The sequence below is a fragment of the Strigops habroptila genome, chromosome 3, assembly GCF_004027225.2.
Source record: "Strigops habroptila isolate Jane chromosome 3, bStrHab1.2.pri, whole genome shotgun sequence".
Classification (NCBI taxonomy): domain Eukaryota; kingdom Metazoa; phylum Chordata; class Aves; order Psittaciformes; family Psittacidae; genus Strigops; species Strigops habroptila.
In genome coordinates, this window is record NC_044279.2 from 79,833,734 (window position 1) to 79,855,835 (window position 22,102).

The 22,102-nt window shown below is 43.4% G+C and overlaps 1 protein-coding gene across 4 annotated transcripts in view; it reads left to right on the plus strand.

The window, feature by feature from the left end:
* The first annotated feature begins 11,784 nt into the window (after window positions 1-11,784).
* The window catches only part of LOC115605812 (alpha-2-macroglobulin-like), a 40,684-nt gene continuing 30,366 nt past the window's right edge, over window positions 11,785-22,102 (plus strand). For 3 of the 4 annotated variants that reach the window (XM_030480827.1, XM_030480828.1, XM_030480829.1), the window contains exons 1-5: window positions 11,785-11,902; window positions 17,711-17,894; window positions 18,751-18,907; window positions 19,692-19,744; window positions 20,463-20,483. In XM_030480827.1, coding sequence (XP_030336687.1) covers window positions 11,814-11,902; window positions 17,711-17,894; window positions 18,751-18,907; window positions 19,692-19,744; window positions 20,463-20,483 — 504 coding nt within the window. In that variant the 5' untranslated portion in view covers window positions 11,785-11,813. The remainder of the gene's footprint in view (window positions 11,903-17,710; window positions 17,895-18,750; window positions 18,908-19,691; window positions 19,745-20,462; window positions 20,484-22,102) is intronic. The other variant, XM_030480830.1, reaches the window with a different exon arrangement.

The following is a 22,102-nucleotide window of genomic DNA, read 5'->3' on the forward strand; positions in this document are numbered from 1 at the left end:
TGGACTCTCCAGTTACCACCAGGCTTTTCAGAGAGCAGCCAGAGACAGTGACCAGATCCTGTCTGATGCTGTCACAAGTCCTGTCACCGTGACTCAGTGGACTCCAAGGGGAGACCATGTTGCTGTTCATGGGAAGAGCTCAGACTCTAGAATGAAACTGAAAATGCAGAATAATGGAGAGACTGGGAAGTACCTTCAGAGTTTCCTCAAAAGCATCAACACTTAGCAAGGAATAATGTACCTACAGCTATGCTTGAAAGCCTGTCCTGGCTCAGCACAGCAGTTATTCTGCCTGTTTTCTGCTGAGCAGTTTCTGAGGAATATGGGCACATATCCCACATATCCCACACAGCTTTCTGCCAGACCTTGGTCCAGCATTTGTCTGTTTTGCACAGAAGGGGCTGATTACCCTGTGCCTGCAACCATATTTTAGATCCTGCTGGTTTGTTCTCATTAAGGTTATTTTCTTTTGGATTTTCCCTTACAGGACCATCGTAAGTGCTGAACAAGTGGTCAAGCAGTCTATTTTCTTCTGTCATTAAGTCCTGGCAAGGGCCATTTCACCTTACTAATCACAGTGGGAGTCTGTGACATCATTTGAGCTAGTGTCTGATTCTCTGTTTTCTTTCACGGCACATCTCTCTAGATTTGTATCGTAATCATGTATACCTTTCCATCAATAAACCTCCCGTTTACATTGGGCATTGGCTTTTTGCAGTGTCACAGAAGAGATATTTTAATGGCAGTCCACATGTTATGTTTGATGTCTGGGGAAGACGAAGAGAGAAACATATCTGTCCTGCCTGTACCACTCAGCCTCCTCTCCAGCTACAGCTGATGACTACTGGCAACTACTATAGTATGCAGCATATTCAATCCCTCCGCACTCCAGAAAGTAGGACCCATTGCCCATGGCTTCTGAACAGTCTCTCGCCTTTGCACAGTCCTGTCAGGGTGCTGCCTCTCCCCTGTAGCATAAAAGTAGAGTTTTATGTATGAACATCACAGAGTGACTTTGCATATACTTAGTAGAAGAAAGGGTGAAGAAAGGGCCAAGTTTTAGTCCAGGCCTGGTAAACATCTGCTCCCACACCCTGGATCTCCCTCCTGACTGGCTCTCCAATCCATGAGACTGGCCAGAATTTGTCCAAAAGAGATGATGAACCTGGATCATGATGCCTTGTCCCAGCCACCAGCAACAAGCTTCCCTGTTTTCCTGCACCTCTTGTCATCACCCACTTCATTATACTTGGAATCATGGTGGCTTCTCCAAACACAAATGCTCTTGGGCTGCAGCATGCCAGAGTTGGTGGATGGGTAGGAGGAGCATGATCCAGGCACTACCGCAGCCCTCTCAAAGGGGACAATGGGACAGGGAGGCATGGCTGGAAATGAGAGAGCAGAGCAGCATCGGGGGGGATCGAGAGTGAAATATGGATGCACCTCCTCTTACCCAAGAGCAATAAACTGGCGAGCAGCCCTCGCCCACCCCTCCCATGGCTGCAGCTGGGCTGCTCACACGCAGAGGGGTCTAGCCCCATGCTGGCTTATCTGCAGTGTACTGGGGCCATCCACCACACAGGAGTGGGGAGAAAAGGACGGAGCTGTCTTGGGGCTGGAAGAGGGAAGGACCAGCCACGTAAGGGCATGAACAAGAATTTAAGCAAAGATGAAAACTGTTCAAATGCTGAGGAGTGGTATGTTTTTTGAAGGGATCCATTTCACCAGGTAATTTGCTAAAATTGTGTGTGGACTTGCTTCTTTTTTTTGGTTTTTTTTTTAATGAAAATTAATCATGTCAACACAAAATATTCCTCTTCCCAAATCAATTTTTTTTTGCAAAAGGTACTAAATAATTTGAGTCAGTGGTATTTGTACTTCTGAGTTGCTCAGGCCTGGCTCATGAACAAACTAAATATCTGAGCCTCCACAGGCAGCAGGGTACCCAGATACTCACAGCATCCATTAGCCATGTGTGAGTTTCAGAATTGCACAGGGCTGGCCATGCAGGATATGCACGATACTGATGTTACAAAAAGCCATTTCATGAAGTTTCACAGATGAGGAATTTGTGGGGCATGAAACTGCTTTGGGTAGAGAGCAGATTTTCATGCTAAGTTCCAAAATTAAAACTTCACTGGCAGTAGGAATGAAGCCAGAAAGGCTGTGAATTTTGCTTTCCTGACACACCCCAAACTGTAGCAACCTGTTTGGCTGCTCATGCAAATCTGCTCATGCAAATTTGTTCATGCAAATCTGGATTTGCATGAGCATCAGACTGGACTACAGCAAGAGAAATCAGTAGTTACAGCAACAAAGTTGAAAAGGAAAGAAGGTTGAGTGGATGTGGGTACAGGATGTGCATCTTTCTGGAGGGTTTGAGGCCAATTAAGCCAAGGCTTCAGCTTCTCACATGGAACTCATAAAAGTCCCCCTAAGGTCTGGCAAAATGCTATTCTGTTCAACCAAGCATCATTTTCTGGGAAGAAACAAGGTTCTGAAACAAAAAGCAAGCTGCATTTTTATCATGCTTTTGGAGTCTTCTTTTCCTCTTAGGCTAAACCTGAACTATTAAAACATCAAGTGCATATTTCCCACTGCAGACTCTTCCTATGCAGGCTGAAAATGTAATGTTTATTATGTGATTTCATCCTGTGACTCAAACAGATAATTGCTGGTTGCAGGCAGATCTAATGAACATCCCATGTTTATGTTCTTCCTCCAGATTTTTACATGTAGACCATGTTCTCCCTGGCTCCTACTCCCACGGAGACAGCAATATTCCTTAAAAAGCATTCCAATACCTCCCAGATTTCTGGAACATGTGTGTCTCATTTCAGCTCTAGGTTTTGTGCACCTGAAACTGAGACAAGTATATGAATTGTTTACTGAGCAAGACAGGGACACCCACTAGACTGAATGTCATTTCTCCCTCTGCAATCTGATAATCCTGAGGGGTCATACAATTCAATCTTGGAGACTCAGGGAGTGTTCTAGGTCTTAGATGGTCAAAACTACTTTAATTTTGGCAAGAAGTACAGGCTAAGCAAATTCTGTTTCCCCCAGTGGTAAATGCTCCATCCCTGGCAGTGTTCGAGGCCAGGTTAGACAGAGCCTTCGGAGACATGGTCTAGTGTGAGGAGTCCCTGCCCATGGCAGCGGGTTGGAACTGGGTGATGTTAAGGTCCTTTCCAACCCAAACCATTCTGTGATTCTATGAAGTGTGAGAAAATCAGGCTCGCTGATCCAAGAGGTGCTCTGAGCTCCTATACACTGGTTTACTGTGCTTGGTATTGCACATCTCAGTTTAAAAAAGCTACCTGAGAATGGAGACAGATATAAGTATCCACTGAAACTGTTGTGCAGGTCCTTGGTCTGAGTTAGTAATACTATGAGAAATGGGAAATCCAAAACTTTGCTATGGTTGTCTGCCAGTGCCCTTGTGCCTGCTCTGCAGCTTCTGTACATGGCTCTGTTAGAAGTACATTAAAAGCTATCCTGAAATACAGGTTCTTGTGAATAAAAAGGAGATAACAGAGTATAATCACATGAGAACGTCTTGGACTAAATTGCTGTGTCAAGCTTGCTTCTCTTTGTGTTAAAGCCTTCTTTGTAGAGTTTATTTGTGGCATGGGAATTGTTTTGCTGCTCATGTGAAGTTCACACTGAAGGATCTGCTAAGGACTGATGCCATGGCCTAGTTAAGAAGAAGAGGACTTACAATTGTTACAGAATTACGATGTTCCACACTCATTCTGGAAACTGAATATAAGCTTTTTTTACTGTAGATGATGTCTCACCCACAATGAGGGCAGCAGGATGCAAAATCTAGAGAAAGACGAGCTGCAGTGTAACAGCATTCTCTTGCTCAGGTTCTTCAGTTGCTTAGCCAGCACTCTCATTAGACAAAGGAGTCCTTGGTCCAGGGAATTTGGTTCCTTCATCTTTAGGCTCAAATCCTCTTCTATCCCTGCAATGTCACAGGTAAGAGTGCCAAGCTGTTAAACAATGACACAGCAACACCTCAGCTCTATGCCTTCTTTTATTTTCCATATCTTGTTAACTACTTGATGTTCAGGTCTTCCCTCACCACCTTCCCTCTGTCAAATATGAAGTGTGAGTGATGACCAAGCAATTCACTCATCAGAGAAGACTTGCAATGTGCCAGAAATGTGCCAATTTCTTCAATCAAGAAATGGTGACTTGACAAAATGCTCTGAGGAAACACCTCAGCCTTGCTCTCTGATCTTTCTCTGATGAGTTCATTTGCCGCTTGCCTGGTGGACAATTAGGGAGGACCCTGTCTGCAGTCAAATGACCCCCAACATCTGATTCATCAGACAAGTGACACAGAAACATGGTCACATCTCTGGCACCACTGGCTGAGAAATGCATAGCATTGGAGAAGGGCTTCTTGAGGGACATCACTCATGTACTTTTTAATTTTTTATTCATAGTAACAATGAAAAATGTTCTCAAAAATGTTTCAAGTGGAGAAACAATGTTGTGTCAGGTAGTCCTGTAGCTCAACGGCAAGAGGAAGGTGTTTTCTGCTCTACTTCCTGAAGGGTCACCTTTTGAGGGTCAAGAAAATCCTAAATGCAAGGCATTACATCGAATACAGGGAAACTTCTTGTTCTTCCTGTTTCTGATCCTCTTGCAAGCACAGCACCCTGATCTCCCGATGCCTTTTGATCCTGCCCTGGAGTCCTCCACTCCCCTGTCACACCAGTGCTCCTGCTGGGCAAACCAGGACCTCCCTTAACAACGTGATTTCAGCAGGGCTCCTGGACCCCATGTGGTCACGCTGTGTATATAACCTGACAGGTGGGAGTCTTAAAAAATCTTATCTGAGAGTGATGGCAGGGTAAATACAAGTGACGAAGGCAGAGGTGAAGTGAGTAAAAAAATCACCATGCTGTGTATTGACAGGGCTCTGTGTGTATGCTATGAAAGTGCTAACCTTGCACATTTTTTTCAGTCTCCCACTCTTTGGCTCAGTACCCACGAGGAGGTGAAGGCTGGGTTATAACCAGAGGCAATTGCATAACCATGCCACGTGTTTTCTACTTCACTAGAAGTGACCAGCTCTAGGCCCCATGGGTTCCTCTTGCTGTCCCTCCTGCAAGGCAATGTGTGTCCACACTCACTCAGTGACCTGAGGTCTGTGCCATGGTAAAGCTCATCTGGGAAGTCCTGCACACTGAGTGTGGGATGCACAGCTGGCTCCCTACTCACTGCTTAGGCAGGGTCTTGTCCTACTCCCTTACAACCACTTATGTCCAGAGCAGGGTATCCCAAAACAGGAGGGAAGCACAGTGGTAATGCAGCCAGAGCGGGCTCTGTAGCAGGACACTGTGAACAAAGAGGTCCTGATAAATGGCATAACCTCCATCTGCATCACAGCATCACTGCTCATACCCCTTTCCCCAACCTGAGAAGCCAAACACGACCAGCTCTGCCCTGCCTAACAAGGTGCAACATAACAAAGCAGAGGTTCAGGGAAGGATTAAACATGAGAATATCTGATTTCCTTTCCTTGTACTCCCTTAGGATTTAGTTTGCTTTCCTGTAGCATCCTCTGTCTCAAAAACCTGGACAACACACTGTCAGCTGAATCCCAGCTCCCCTCTGCACTGGGGAAAGATCCGTGTCTTTGAGCACCAAATGACATTGGCTTAACTATGACACAGAGAGGCGCTGGACTTATGTTACCCAGCAAGGCAGTAATTGAGCTAAGCGTAAAGCCCTTCCCTCCTGCTTCAGCTGAGCCAGCAGGTTCTGTGCGTGAAGCCCCAGCAATGCCAGGCCAGCTCCTGCCCCAGCACGGCAGAGAAGCGAGCCCCCCAGCACAGCCACCGCAGCAAGCTGGTGTTGCACCAAGCAAGCACAGCATGGTCCATGCGGCAGATGACATCAGCACAGCCTTCTGCTGCCTTCTTCTAGAAAAGCCATTTAGAGGGGGCAGTGATTTGGGGTTTCACTTTTCTGTAGCTAAATGAACATCAAATCTAAATAACAATCTTTGAAACACCCATGCCATGTAAGTACTCTCTTTTTCTCTGCTGGTGCTCTTGCTCATGGTCTTGTGCCATGAAGTTTGGATAGTCTCTGAGGATGGCTGTACCATGGCAACTCTGGGCACCTTTTCTGTTGCTGCATCACTCTCAGGGGGAAGCATTTTTCCTTCTGTCTGCTCAGCATATCTCTGTATGCCACTACTGCTGGCACTGTGCACCTCTGAGAAGAGCATGGCTTCAACTTCATTCCACCTGCCTTGAATATCAACAGTAGAAGTACCTTCATGAGATGCCTGTACTAATGTGAGCAGAGAGGGAGTCCAGGCAATAAAATCACAGCTAAAGCTAAACACAAAGTTTATAGGCATTACAAAATGTGTTTTTATATGGTAAAGTTTTACCTGAAGAGTCATATGACTCAAAAAGGGTATAGTTAATTCCGAGTGCTGTTTTCAGATACATTTGTAAATGTTTTGGCTTTTTCTCTCCTCTTCTTTGGCAACACTCTGAGTAATTCAAATGTATAAATTAAAATAGGTTTTCATTTTTCTTACATCAGGAATTATCTTCATTTCTCTGTAATGTCCAACATCCAAAACACCTGTGAACATGCAAAGAGCTAGGGTTTTTTTTATTTATTTTAAAATCATTAGATAACATTCACTCATTACTTTTAGTGGCTTTAATAGTGGGATTTCAACAACCGATCGTTCTCTGTGTGTATCATTCATTTTAAGTTTCAGACAGACGCAGTGCAGATTTCTCATGCTGGAGGCTTAACAACCTTGGTTGCAGCATTTTTTGCAACATACAGCATATGTTTCTTTTAAGGCAAGACAAAGTTTATATGTAAAGGTGATGTTTGTTATAATAGAGCTGGGAAAGCTGGATATACCCTATTTTGTATAGGGCTTACCCTACAAATGGGCTAGCCTTATATCACACAAAATACAGCTATAGGACTATTTATAAATCCCAGCTACCAATTTAGCTTGCAATTTAGTCCATGAAGTGCATTAAAATGAGAGTAATTCATTGATGCCTTTGCCATGCCTGAATTTACTCATTTGTTCACATGACACCACAGGAATATGTTATATTTGGCAGCTTGGCTCTCTGTGCCTTGGAAAGGCAGTTAATCTGCCACCAGGCCCTTTGTCTCTGGTTAAGATCTTCAACAGGCTACTAAAGTGGATAATCTTTATTCACTCCAATATTTTCAGTTTAATTTGAAGTTTGCATTTTATTGCGTATCTTTATCTGCATGTTGCAACTTGCAAAATGTTTGTATTGTCTGAGGTTTTCTGATAGAGGACCTTCTCTTCACTATGGCCTGTGAAATATTTTGTCACCCTATTTATCTCTGTGGGTATTGCTGTTACTCCTATTGATTTATACAAGTACTTTTTCTTGTAATGCTTTTTTGTCATTTGAAATAAATTGCTTTGGGGTTCTTTACTTTAGATACACAGGCTGGGAAAACTAATATAATTATTTGCATTTCCTTTAAAATAAAAATATTGACTTCTTTTTTTTTTCCCCCCAGCCTTTAGCTGAGCAGCTAACATGTTAACCAGAGCTGTCAATATTAAGTTTTACAGTGGTTGTTTTCTCACCTGTCCCCATGCAGAGCTGATGTAGGTACTGAAGGGAGACATTCCTTTTGCTAGAGCAGCTGGTTTCTACCAGGGGTTCTTGTATGAAAGTGCAGGGACCACCTTAGGCACAATACCAGTATTACAAAGAACTGTTTCCTCAGGTTTTTCTTTTAACACATGCCTCTTATTGAAAGCCAAAGGTTGAAGTTAAGTTTGTTGTTTTGGTTTGGCTTTAAGAGCTGAACATTGTGTTATCGTCCTTGAAAAGGCAGAACAGGGACATAGGAAAGAACAGGTGTCTTTCTTGAGATTATTTACCTTTGGTGACAGTGGTTCCAAAATTGCTTAAGATTGCAGACAAGGGTTCCTGTAGATAAAAGTGTTGGGATAGTATTAAGGGTATTACAAGCACCCACAGACACCTTTTTTTCCTGCAGTTGTAGGGACTGGCAAGCCACTCTGTTACTGGACGATTGGTAGTCATCTACAAAGCTGAACTACAGAAACTGAAAAGAAGTCAGAGGAAAATATACCAGATTTGGGTAAAGATAATTAATATTGCACACTCAATATCTTATTTTATTTTTATGGGCAAATATATTTTCTATAGCAGTCCTAAACTTGGAGGTGTAGGACACTTCACATTTTTCTATCAATCACCTTTGCTAGGAAATGCAGTGAAGACTGTATGGCTTATAGGAAATTTTTCAGAATAAGCTTTGCTGTGACTAGAATTTATCAATATTTATGACGGCCTGTATTAACTTATTCATTGCACCTTTTATGCCAGTCAGTCCAACTCAAAATAGTAAATTTTAAAGTGCTGGTGGAAAGGAACCTGTGAAGGAAATACTGTGGAGAATTAAATGCTCCATAAAATAAATAAATAAAAAAGTAAATAAATAAATAAATAAAGTCATCATGATACATTCAGGCAAAGTAGAAGTGCTTCTATGCATCCATTTCTTATTGACCTGGTGTCTTGCTCCATTTCAATATGATAATACCTGGAAAGGAAATCAAATGTGTCAGCACATATAACTTACCAATATATCACTGTAACCTTTCTAAGAGTTATATCGAATTAAGGTAGTTTCCCAAGTGTTCCTTGGAACAAAATAAAGTTTTAGAATAATATCGTAGTTTTAATTTAGAATTGGAAATAAGTAAGTTTCAAAAATCTTCTGTGAAACAGCCAAAAGATATGCTACCTTTAAAAGTGAGAGTAAACATATGTAACCATTCACTTTCAAGTAGGATGAACCAAAATTAATTGTTAGTATTTACTATAGAAATCCACTATGCTTAGAGGGTTATAAGAAATTTGATATAGGCATTTTGGCTATATCAACCATTTACTATGATGTGGCCTAATTTAAATTCTTTATGATTAACAGTTAGGTACAAAGTTTCACTTAGGTTTTGTACCAGCTTAATATGGGGACTAGTCACTGAAGTTAGTAGATAAACACAGATTGTCTCTTGGTCTGCCAGGTACACACTGACCTCAGACACATATGAAGTATTATCATAAGAAGAAATCTCTTTCCTGTGGTTAAAATCATGACTGCTAGTTCACTGAAGCCATCATCATGTATGGCAAAAATGTTGCATGCCCTTTTCAGCACTGCTACCTTTTATTAGAGCAGCTAGCCTTGTTGGAAGAAGTAGCCAATCTTTCAGACATACAATCTCTCCTTCAGGTCTGAAAAAGCACCCAGAAGCTTTCAAACTAAGTACAAGTTCAGACCACTTGTTCTGAGCTTTGTGAGAGAGGAACCAGCTGAAGCACCAGCTAACTGCCAGAACGTGAAGAGCAGTTAATGCTTGTGGAAGCAAAGTGGGCACTAAGGTGTCAGAGAGCTAAGCGGTTCTGGGGGATGGAGAAACAGGTATTTTACACCTCATGGATGGTAAATTGGTTAATAGAAGGAAGTAGATGATAGTGCATAGGATCTCCAAGGAATCACTGGTTTTGATGACCCTGTAGATCTACGATTTTAGTTTACCATGCTCATCCTTAAAATGTATTTTGCATGTGTCCATTCAGATTACTTTTTGGTTTCAGTTTACAGCAGCCTGAATGACAACAGGCAACTTGGGTTGAGTCATGTTTTCCAGCAAATGCCCAGGGCACTATTGCTTTGAAAGCTGCTATTTTCCACAAGTTATTTACAGGAGAAATCAAAGATGGGAGTGAGAGGATAGATGATAGGAGGCACTTAAGGAGAAAGCTCTGTTTATTACTTCATAGTTACACAACCACTTTTTTATCAGTATTTCCATCTCTAACTGATAATCTTGTAAATCTTTTGGTTTGAGTATGTGCTCGTTCCTTCTCCATATGACATTGATACAACACTTCCCCCCAGCAGACACTGCTTGCCTCTTGACTGTTTTCTTATCTTTTGCGGTTTATAAAAGGCCTTAAATTTTATTCTACGAGAGACCGTGCCTGATGTTTGAACACCATTCTTAAACCTCCTTTCATCCCCACACATTTCTCCTACGCCTTTGCACTGCCCTTCCCTGTGTTTTTCCTGGCAACTACATCAGAGTCAAGACAAACCGTATATCTAACATTCAGTCTTCACATTCAGTCTTTTTCAAAGCTTAATCTTCAGACAAAGAGCATATAGGGCTGCCTGTGCTGTTGTGATCTAATAAGCTCCCTTGCACAGAACAGAGAACCTCTGCTATTGATGTGGCTTCACACAGACAGTTTGTGTGGAACCTTTTTCTCTTCACAGGGATCGTGAACCTCTGAGTGTTACCGAGTCCTTCCACTGCACAGGCACTGGAGGGCACGCTGACAGCCCTACAGCTGCAGCTCTGCAGTTTTCTGAGGACTGGTGCAAACCAGCTGCCTAGTTAGAGCTCTCAGGGTCTCCTCGTAGTTTGGACTGAGTATTTCTGTTCAATGACATGCTGGAATTTAGCAAACTTCTTTTCTTACTAAATTGAACTTCTGGATAAGATGCTACAAGCAGGAGATTGCAGAAGGCCCAAGTCAAGTGAGCAGCACTGTTTCTGAGTGACTTTTGTTACAAACAAGACTCACAGCAGCACAGATCTTAATCTGGCAAAGGGAAGGAGGAGCCACCTGGAATACCTGAAACATCTGAACTCCTGATGACACCAAATGAAGGAAGATGATTACCATGCTGGAGAGGCAAGGATGTCTTCCAACAACATGATGTAATATTTGTGCATATTCACAGTGGAACCAGAACTTTCTTCCATATCCAGACTAGCACTCCACCCCATTTTGGGTTATATTCCTGACAGATTGCCTAACCCATAGTAGCTTTATTAGCAGCTCTGTCAGCAAACTACTGCAGTATTCTGTTAACATAATATGGGCAGTGTTTCTCTCTGTGTGTTTCATTTTGTTCTTAAAATACCTATAAACACAGCTTTGGGCTTCAAAAGATCACAGTACCCCATATTAGAGCACTGTGATTGGATGCTGCCCACAGGGGATATTACCTTATGCTGAACATAGTTCATTTCATAGAATCATAGAATTAGTTTGGGTTTGAAAGGACCTTCAGATCATCCAGTTCCGACCCCCCGCCATAGGAAGGAACACCTTCCACTAGACCAGGTTGCTCCAAGCTCCAAGCCCAGGTTGACCCAGGTTGTCCAACCTGGCCTTGAACACTGCAAGGGATGGAGCAGCCACAGCTTCTCTGGGCAACCTGTGCCAGCGTCTCACCACCCTCAAAGGAAAGAACTTCTTCTTAATATCTAATCTAAATCTACCCTAAGAGAACTGTGTATTATGTGTATTATATGTAAATGGGTATTATCTGCCCCAGGAGACTCTGTATTATGCTGCCTTGAGATGAACAAAACTTTCCCCAACACTGTGGATTTTGATGGGTTAAAGGAAGCAGGGTTTGAATCATCCAAAGATTTCTCACATAAGCAGTATCCAATAAATACCCTTCCCCCACTTGGAAAGTCTCTGGCCAAATACTGCCCCTCTGTTCCAGCTCCTCCTTGCCGCCTCTCCTCATTTCCGGATGGGCCCTGGCCCCCAGCACTTATCTCCTCCAGCCCTTGGGCTGTTTGCAGAGAGCAGTTATAAAAAGGCTGACAGAGCAGAGAGTGGAGGAGAATTACAAGGTGCAGGAAAACAGCAGCACCGGACCAGACAATCTGCTTGACTCACCACAACCTGCTCTGCACCATGGGGAAGGATGGGCTGCTTGGCAAACCAAATATCTTCCTCCTTCTCCTCTTCTTCCTTCCTGGAAACAGCTCTACCACCACAGAACCGTAAGCAACACATGTGCAAGTGGCGGGGGGAGGTCTTAGTGCTCATTTTCCTTCTGTTTTCTTCCTTTCTGTCAAACAAACAGCTGTGCCAGTTTCTTCCATTCCTGCCTGGAATCCCACTACCAGCCAAGCCCTGAGCTTCCTGCACAGGGAGCTCTGCCAATGCTCCCTACTCCCACCCTGCAAACTCTTTCTTGTCCAGCCCTGGGACGCCTACACCTATCCCCTTCCCAGCTCTGCCAGTGCTCGCACTCCTGCTCTGTAGCTGCCTGATAGTCCATCTCTGGCTTCTCACAGCATCTTTGCCTAAGTATATTCTTGCCTAGAAACCTTTAAGTCCTTGGGGCTTTGTGGACATGATGCTGGAATCTATGTACTTACCTTTCCTGCATTATCCTTATTTCAATCCCTGGGCTGTTTCTCCTTGTTTTCTTGTTGCTTTCAGGCCAGTTTGCTCCCCTTTCTCCTGTTTCTTTCAAGCCAGTTTGTTTCCCTTGGCAGCATCAGATGTACTTGTTCCCAAAAAAGGATGTGTGACCTAGATTCTCCTCTTCCAGCATGGAGCCTGGCACTGGCACCCTCCCCTGGGTCATCCACCCCAGGGCTCTGCTGTCCAGCTGCATGGCTGCAGTGCTTGCTCTGCTTAGGGCCCGGAAGAGAGAGGCAGCCCAGGAAGACACAGGCTGGCTGGAGACTGGCCTCCCCACTCAGCCTCCCCTACCACAGAGGGTTGGTCTGAAGCCTGTAGTCTGGACAGGAACAGCTTCCCTCCTTAGACCCTGGCTGCTGTCACATGTCATGCTTCCTGCTGCGTTGTGCTGGCAGAAGCACAGTTCTCACCACCACCATTGCAGCTCTTGTAATGCTTGCTACAGAGATTTCATGCCCACAAGCACTTCAGTAGTGCTAGCAGCTGTAGCAGAAAGTGCAGCACTACTGCTGCTGCTTGCTGTGTGATCAGATGTGATGTAGAGACTGACTCAGGCTGAAGGACCTTTCACTCACACTGTACCATCAACTCCTCATTCATCTGCCCTGTCTGGGTGCTTCTGGGACAGATCAGCCAGCGAAGTCTGCTTTGGCATCAGGCAGAGGCCTCTGGTCTCCCTGCAGTAATCTGATGCAATTAAACAATAATAATAATAATAATCATCATCAGCAGCAGCAGCAGCAGCTTATTCATACCTTCTCAAAATGAAAGGGAAAGGGAATGAATTTGGTCAGACCCTTCCTCCTATGAGCAACATGCTGCTCTTCGTACCTGACCTGAGCACCATTTTGGGAGGGAAGAAGAAAGAAAGGCTGAGAGAGGTAAGGAAGAGAGGTATGTAGTTGGGATCCACAGAATGAAGACAGGAGCTCCATAGGGAGGCAGTGGAGTCTGAGCAGTCAATTGCTAGGTAGCACAAGGGTTGTGGTTCTAAGTGCTGCAGGGTAGATCAGATGTTGTGCACAATACAGAAGAGAAGCCAGGCTTGAACTGAGACAAAATGAGGCTTCCAACTGAGACTTGCTGTGCTCTGCACAAGCAGGGAGTTTGCTTCTTTGAGCAGCAACAGTTGCTGCTATTTCTGTTTCAGATGTGGCTGGCTGCACAGGAGACACAGTTGAGTCTCAGACTACATATTAGAAAAACTTACCCACCAAGTTAGTGCAGCACTGGAACAGGAGACCCAGAAAGATGGTGGAAATTCTCTCTCTCTCCTGAGTCCTTTGCAATGGTCCTGTTCCAGGAGAGAAGTTGGGCTTGAGACATCCAGAGGTGTCTTGCAAACAAAAATTCTATGATTCTATAAGACACTGACAGCAAGATGATTTTTTTTCTTGCTCTGGGTCTGTTCTGGAAGAATTCAACAGGAGGGGTTGTTCCTCTATTCTGGTATATGGTTGTGCATGCAAGCCATTTTACAATGCAGTGGGCATTTCTGGGAATACACCGCATATGCTCAGAAAGGCAAGATCATGATGGCACTTGAATTAGCACATATGGATTTGGGTTGGCGGAGCTGATGAAATTCACTGCCTTTGGTTGAGTGTTTGTTCTAGGAGGTAGCTGAGAGTCAATACATAGACATTAGTCCGTCTTAAGCTAGAGTATTACCTTCTCTATATAGACAAATTCAGCATTTTTGCCTTAGCCATTTTCTCTGGGTCATCTGCCCCTTCTTGATGCCTGCTGCTGACAGAGTCACTGTCTCTGTTGTCGGAACAGTTGGTTGCATGCAGGGTGGCTGCTGAGGTCTCTTTTGGCAGTGCAGATGCTTTTTGTCCTGGAATGTCTATAGATGGACTTTGTGACCCAAGTTATTTAAAGCTCTCATAGTGCTTTAATTCATCTAGCTCTTTTCACCCAAAACAGCTGAAGGGAGGTCTATAAACAGTATGGTTTATATCCTTGTTTTCAAAGGCAGAGAAGCTGGTGTAGGGGAAAGGCCTGTGTGTTGGCCAAAATTTCAGCAAAACAGTGAACAGGAAGAGAAATGAGGCCAAATTCCCCACAAACTAGGTCACACTGTCCCTTCAGCAGATGGGATGTTACAGTCAGGTTGCCAGTGCCACTGACAGAGGGTAGGGGAAATCAGATTAGGGGAAGCAGGCACAGAATGAAGCTGTGGTGAGAAGGCTGTGGAGGAAGAGGAGCACTAGACCAAGCAGACAGTCACAAGGTCTAAGTCATTCCTGGGGTGGCTGAAGCTCCTGCCTTTCACTGCTGCTGCAACAGCATGACTAGAGTTGCCATCTGGCCTCTCACCACACTTTATCCTGTTGCTTGGTGATGAGGGAAACAGAGGTACTACCTGGGCTCCATTGCCTCCACAGTAGCTTTAGGACTTCCCAAAAGCCCAGATCTCACGCAATAATGTAGCTCTGGATGGGCACAGCTGTTTCCCCAGGGCTGGCACCATCTGGCAAGGTGCACTTTAGCTTTCTCCATGGAAAAGTATGAGCAGTCCTGACCACAGGTTTTGGCCCATGCATACAGTGATTAATATATCCTTCAGACTGAACTGCCATCAGAACTTTCTGCACTGGATAGTTTGTATGTTCACAGGGAAAAAGGAATACTAGGCCCATAAAAATGGTCCATCAGACCAGAGGACTACATTGGCTCTATATTCTGTCTGCATTGGTGGTCAGTTGCAGGTACTGAGGGACCTTGCTGAGGAACAAAGCAACTACTGTGGAAATGAGTTTCCCATCTGCTGTAGACTTATGGAGCTCCTATCAAAAGTTCAAGGTCTTACTGTGACACAGATTACACCTCTGCTGCTATGTTTTCTAGCCAATTCTGGGCAATTAATTTACACAGGACATTTTTAATAACCTTCATATCAGGAGTAGCTGATCTTCTTGCCGTTAAGAGCCTCATGCCAAATTTTATGTAGCTGGTGCTATAGGTCAGGCAGCATATGTCTTGTTACTGGCAGGTGGGGATTAACAGCTTATTTTAAGAGCCTGAAATTGGCTGGACGTGCAGGTAAGGCCCTAATTATCCAACTGGATAATATCTAGTTGGCACTTGCTGGATCCTTTTGATCCTCACACAGTAGGCTGGTGATTATTACCTGATGCAGTCTGGGCGTACTGCTCTTTTTGGGCTCAAGAGCTCAAGAGCCATGGACTGTCCACACCAGAATTGTATATTTGGATTTTACCACAACTGGTAGCATGAAGTTCCTCAGTTTAATCTTGTACATTAGTGAAAAAGTTTCTGCTTCCTTCTATTTTCAAGATAGCTGATTAGTATTTTCACGTGGTAGTTTACTACACGTGCTGTCACAGGTGATGAACAAACCATATTTTCTTTCGTTCGCATCATGACTTTATACCTTTCTGACGTGACTTTTTCCAAGCTGAAGTCTTAATCTATGTAGTGTCTCGTCCTATGAAAATCATTCCAGATTTCATATCATCACTGCCATCTTTCGCTGAATCTTTTCTGCTAAATCCATTTTTTAAATGCATGCCACATGGGAGATGTGGAAGTACCTTACAATTATACAATGGCAAAATAGTGTGTTCTTGTTTGTCCTCTATTCCTTTCTGAATGCTTCCCTACAGTCCACTTGTTACTTATCACTGAGTGAGAATTTTCCAAGAGTGATAAACAGCACTCATGTCTTAGTGGTAATAGCCCACTTAGTGATACAGCATATACATGATACTATATACACTGTCAGGCTAATTTTTTCATAGAATCATACAATCATAGAATGGTTTGGGTTGGAAAGGACCTTAACATCATCCAGTTCCAACCCCCTGCCATGGGTAGGGACACCTCACACTAGCCCATATCTCTCAAGGCTCTGTCCAACCTGGGCTCGAACACTGGCAGGGATGGAGCATTTATCACTTCTTTGGGCAACCTGTTCTAGTGCCTCACCACCCTCACAGTAAAGAACTTCTTCCTTATACTTAACCTGAACTTCCCCTGTTGAAGTTTGAACCCGTTACCCCTTGACCTATCGCTACAGCCCCTGATGAAGAGTCCCTCCCCAGCATCCTTGTAGGCCCCCTTCAGATACTGGAAGGCTGCTATGAGGTCTCCACGCAGTTTCTCTTCTCCAGGCTCAACAGCCCCAACTTTCTCAGCCTGTCCTCATATGGGAGGTGCTCCAGCCCCCTTTTCATCCTCGTGGACTCCTCTGGACTTGTTCCAGCAGCTCCATGTCCTTCTTATGTTGAGGACACCAGAACTGCACACAGTATTCCAAGCGGGGTCTCATGAGAGCAGAGTAGAGGGGCAGGATCACCTCCTTCGACCTGCTGGTCACACTTTTTCTTCCTCTATAGATTATTATCTATTGGTTATTTTCCCGTTATGAACAGTTCATTTGCCATTTTTGCTACACAGTCCCACCATATGACAAAAGTTTTCCACAAATCTGTAAGTCAGTTGCCACAAAGTCAGTTTCCACAAATATGGAAGTTGTCCAGTTCCCCAAGCAATTATGAGAAAATTGTATTTCCCACATCATTTAGAACTCTATTGAAAAACAGGGGTCCCAACACAGCCTCCAGCAATATTCACTGGTTTTGTTTCTGATCTTTTAACCTTTGAGGAAAGTTAAACATTGTTGTGATCTTTTTAACCCTTTGTTTCTGATCTTTTAACCAATTAATCAAGGTCAGAATAATTTGATTTATTAATAAAAACTAGTAAAATGATCCAGTTTATTGTATGTCAGCTTAGTTTAAGGGTCTTTTGTGAGGGACCTTTGTTGAAAGGTCTTTGAAGATGCAAGTACACTTGTGTTGCAATAAACCACTGCTCTCTGAAATCCTTTGTGTGCTCATCTTAATAAGGTCCCAAACTGCAAGCACTCACATTTTTGCTCAGCATGAAAAGGATTTGGAAACCTGGATAGGCAAAGACAGGAGCAGTCACACAAGGGGGTGGTTTTTCTCAACCCTAAACCTGCTGAATTTTCAGCCTCTTTTAGCTAATGCCTTTGAGTCTCAATAGGAGATTGTGGTATATACAAAAATAATTAACAGCCTGGAACCTTTCCCATCATCCTTACTCCCTGCTGTGAAGCTGAACAAAACATGCTTTGTAATGGACTCTCTGTTAGCATAGAAATTATTCCTTCCACTGCAAGCATTTTCCTGCTTTTAAGCTAATTAGTCAGGCAGTTTAATATGTATAAACCCAAAATAAAATGAATGCTCATGTGTACATGCACTGCAATTCATAGGTAATGGATTAGGCATGCTGATTTGTTAATTTCTTTTCACTTAATACTGTTTCCTTAAAACTGTTTCACATTTCTGGTCCTCTTGATTCTTGCTTCCCTCTCTTCCTAGGCAGTATATGGTGCTACTGCCCTTTCTGATACACACCGATTCTCCTGAGAAAGTCTGTGTTCAGCTGACCCACCTGAATGAGTCTGTGACGCTGAGTGCCACACTCGAGTACCAAGGGGAAAACAGGAGCTTGATTGATGACGTGGTGTCAGAGAAGGATGTATTCACCTGCATCCCTTTCTCTGTGAGTATCTCATCCTTGTGGAATGATCCCTTGTGTTTAGTGATGTGACATAGTATATCTAAACAGTCCTGAAATGAGAAATAAGACATATTGCAATCAGAAACTTCTAAGCTAAGTCAAACAAAAAATGAATTTCATGTGGAAAATTAACTGTGGTAACCTTATGAGGAGTGTTTATCCACCATTATCAAATGCTGTGTCCAGCATGATATTTCCATGCATTCAGGGCTTAGAGAACCCTTTTTTGGGATCCTTTGTCCTAGAACCTCAACAGACAGAACATACCCTATGTTTGTTTGACCTGTGTAAACCTCAGAGGAAAAATAGCAAAGTGGAATGAGAACCTTAGAAGCTGGAGAATGGTTAAAGATAGTGACATCCATCAGGTCATTTGTCTTCTTCTGGAGCTTATTCATGATTCCTGCAGAAGGCTGGTTGGTGAGTAATGTAAGCAACTGGCCCATTGCCTAAATAATGAATCTGGGTTGATCTCCGTTTTGATAAATCGTAAGATGGAACAAGATCAGATTCAATACTTCTCTAAGGAAAGTATATAAATGAAGGAAGGGAAAAGGTTTCTAGTATTGGAAGAAGAGGAAGAAGCAGCATGGAGAAAACTCAAGGAAATGGAGATCTACCATTGCAAGAATTTCTGAAGGAAAATTATTTTCCTAAGAAGACAGAGGAGACAAGCTCCCCAAGTTCATATCAGAAAATCATGTTTTTCTCTTGCTTCTAGCACTGAGCCTTTGGTGTCTGTTTAGACAACTTTCATACCTAGCTAATACACTGTCTTTCAAAGGCTTAGCGAAATGGGGTGAATCAGTAAAGAAGTTATCCTCTTTATTTTCCTTAGCTTCCAAAATCCAATAGCACATCAGTCACTTTTCTCACTGTAACGGTGAAGGGTGCAACACTCCAGTTCAGGAGCCGCAAGTCGGTGCTGGTCAAGAACTCTGAGAGCTTGGTCTTCATCCAGACAGACAAACCCATCTACAAGCCTGGACAGACAGGTATGGTGACTTGTGTTGGTGTTGACTCTGACAACAGAAAATTTTACAGGCTTCAATTCCTAGAGGCCCCACACTTTTCTTATAGTTTTCAGACTTCATGGGGGGACTTAAAGCACTCAGTAAATCTAATTTCTGTCAGCTGAGATCTAGGGGATGTGGTACCTTCATCATTCCTATTCTATATATAAGGAAGAAGTTCTTTACTGTGAGGGTGGTGAGGCACTGGAACAGGTTGCCCAAAAAAGTGGTGAATGCTCCATCCCTGGCAGTGTTTGAGGCCAGGTTGGACAGAGCCTTGGGTGGCATGGTCTAGTGTGAGGCGTCGCTGCCTATGGCAGGGGGTTGGAACTGGGTGATGTTAAGGTCCTTTCCAACTCTAACCATTCTATGACTCTATGATTCTCCACTCTCCAGGCACAGTATCTCAGCCAGATCTAGGCACAGGTTCAGATTCATTCCACACTACTAGAGGCACAAATTTGGGATGACTTAAAAGCATAGTCTTCCTTGGCTGCACCTGCATTGGCAAAGCAGGACAGACACTCCCAAGTGACAATTCAGTTAAGCCAAGACATGATTATCCTTCGAAATTTATCTGCCTCTCACCGTCTGTAAGAGAAAGAGCCTGAACTAATTGCTTCCATTACTTGGACATTTCAGTTCAGCCCCTGTTGATCCATGGAGCGATTCTGAGTTAGAAATTATTGAAACAAACAGTGAGATTTCCTGGTAATCACTACAAATTTAACAGTAGAATTTCCTTCTTTTCTGTTGCACCCTTCAGTTCTATTTCGGATCGTCTCTCTGGACAAAGATTTCCACCCGCTGAATGAGAAGGTAGAGCCATAAAATTCCTCGTTGTTAGCCAGGAGGTTTAATTCCCAATTAACACCATCACTATCATCATCCAGAACCACTGAAGACAGCCTCTAAAGCATATGATCCTTTTTTAATCACACCATCCTTGACCCATTCCATATCGTACCCTGGACACACTCCACCAGTGCCTTGACTGAGAAACATGTGCCCTTTTTCAAAAGAATATAGGTGTTTAAAACCTGATTTGCAAAGGAATGTATATGGCTAAGCATGTAGGCAGGGATCTTCTTACTGAAAAATATGGGTGGGACAAGTTTCCATTGAAAGTGACAGATGTGCAGTTATTTCTGGCAGGGGGTGCAACCACATGCTTAGAGGCAAAGAAAACAGTATGACAAAAAGTATGACAATGGTTTTAAGGAACTGGTCAGGGGTGTAAATACACCTTTTAGCTTATTTGGTAATCAGTTCCTCGTGCAGACAAGTTCATTGAAAATTCTAACTTCACCGCATTTTCATACTGTGGTGAAACAAAAAGTTGGGGCTCTAAAATATTATAGAAGAAATTCCCTTAACCATCAAGAACTAAGGAAATTGAGCAAATACAGAACAGGAAGAACAAAAAGGGCATGTTGAAAGGTTGTTCTTCTGCCCCTAGATCCAAATCTGGAAATTATTTCCATCCATCTATGACTAATGTTTCTAACACTGATTTTATTTTGTTTTTTCCCCACAGTTTCCATGCGTCTATGTTCAGGTGAGTGGATAACTACATGTCTATTATTCCAGCAGAACATGCAGGCACACAGGTAGTAGTCTCCAGCAGCAGCATTTTCAGGCTGAGGTGCAAGGCAAAAGACATGGGCACATTACCCTTTTCTGTTGTGTGAAGGGAAGCTGAGTAGTTGGATATCAAAGTAAGTTCCAGCAATGGTTCTTTGACTGGGGAATATGCTGTAGGAACAAAATAGTTAATCAGTGCAAGCCATACTGTGAACAGAATTACATCTGCCTACAGGTCATACCACAATGTCTTACTCCTCTTCCCAAACAGAACTAAGACCTTGTGTCTGCCAAGTGTGGCTGTTTAACACAGAACTGTGTTGAACGAGCAAAACTAAAGAAACAAAATTCTGTAAGTGGAGTCCCCTATCTCCCCAGGCATCACCTTTTTGTCTGGTTTGTTTGGGTTTTTGTAAATGTTGAACTTCAGTAACAGACAAAAGTTAGTAGGGAGGATGTTTCTCTGGGCCACACACAGGCTATGCTCCTCTTTTCTACCTTCCTGTCAGAGTGCTGCCACTCTTCCCCTCAGCACACTTCTAGAACAGAGCTGCAGATCTGGTGGGCCACTGGTGGTCTGTGACTATTTTGAGAAAGAAGAGTAAGAGAGCGATGTGGTGTGGGATACAAGATGGAGGAGAGCATCTCAGAACTACCTTCTGCTGAGGCTCTCCCATGGGGTTGTCAGACAGGTCCTTTCCCTTTCAATGAGGTGATACTTGGCTGAGTACAGGAATTTTATGAAAGGAGCAAGAAGAAATAAATCCTATTCACTCCCTCCAGAAATCCCACATGCCTTTACCTAACAAGCTGAATACTTTCATAATCCCTTTTTTGTCTCAGTACCATGAAAGGCTTCAATTTTAAATCACTAGGAAGGCCATCCTGTGTTTTCGGCTCCAGCCTGTGTCATGGTGTTTGTCCGCACTGCTTAAGCTGGTTCATGTAGGGCTTTTCCTCCGTCCTCACCATCACCTCTCCCTTCCTAAGTGCTCCTTCTCAGTCCAGCACTGCCCTTTGGCTTTCACAGATGTCTGCAAGGCAGTCTTGTAGAGTGGCAAACTCATCTGGCAGTCAATGCATCATTTTTATCTAGGGTATTTTTTTCCAGCCAGATCAGATCTACCAGTGCAGTTTACCACATTCTTGCATGAAATTTGGACCGGCCCAAAGGAAAGCATGGCAGAAGTGAAGACAGGCAACAGCTTAAAGCAAGCAGTGCTAAGGAAAGAAATGTTCACCAGTCCATACCCTTAATGTCTCTAATCGACTGTAGTCAGCCACAAAGGTAGAAGTTAGTGTGAGCCTATTATTTCTGAACTATTATCCTGACCCGTTGCTTCTGTCATTTAAAAAAAACTCAACACAAACCTTTCTGAGGAAAACCAAACAAACTTTCAGGCCTTCCCTATAAATGCATCACAGAAAGGGCTACAAGTTCACAAGCCCAGCTGTAAATATTTTCTTGAATTCCTCTTCCAAGGAAGCCCAGTGTTGTCTCTTACAGTAAGTGTTGAGCTTTTCAGCAGGGTTGAAATGTGACGATGAAGAAGATTTTGTCAGAGCTGTGGGGTGCATTTTACTGACTGTGCA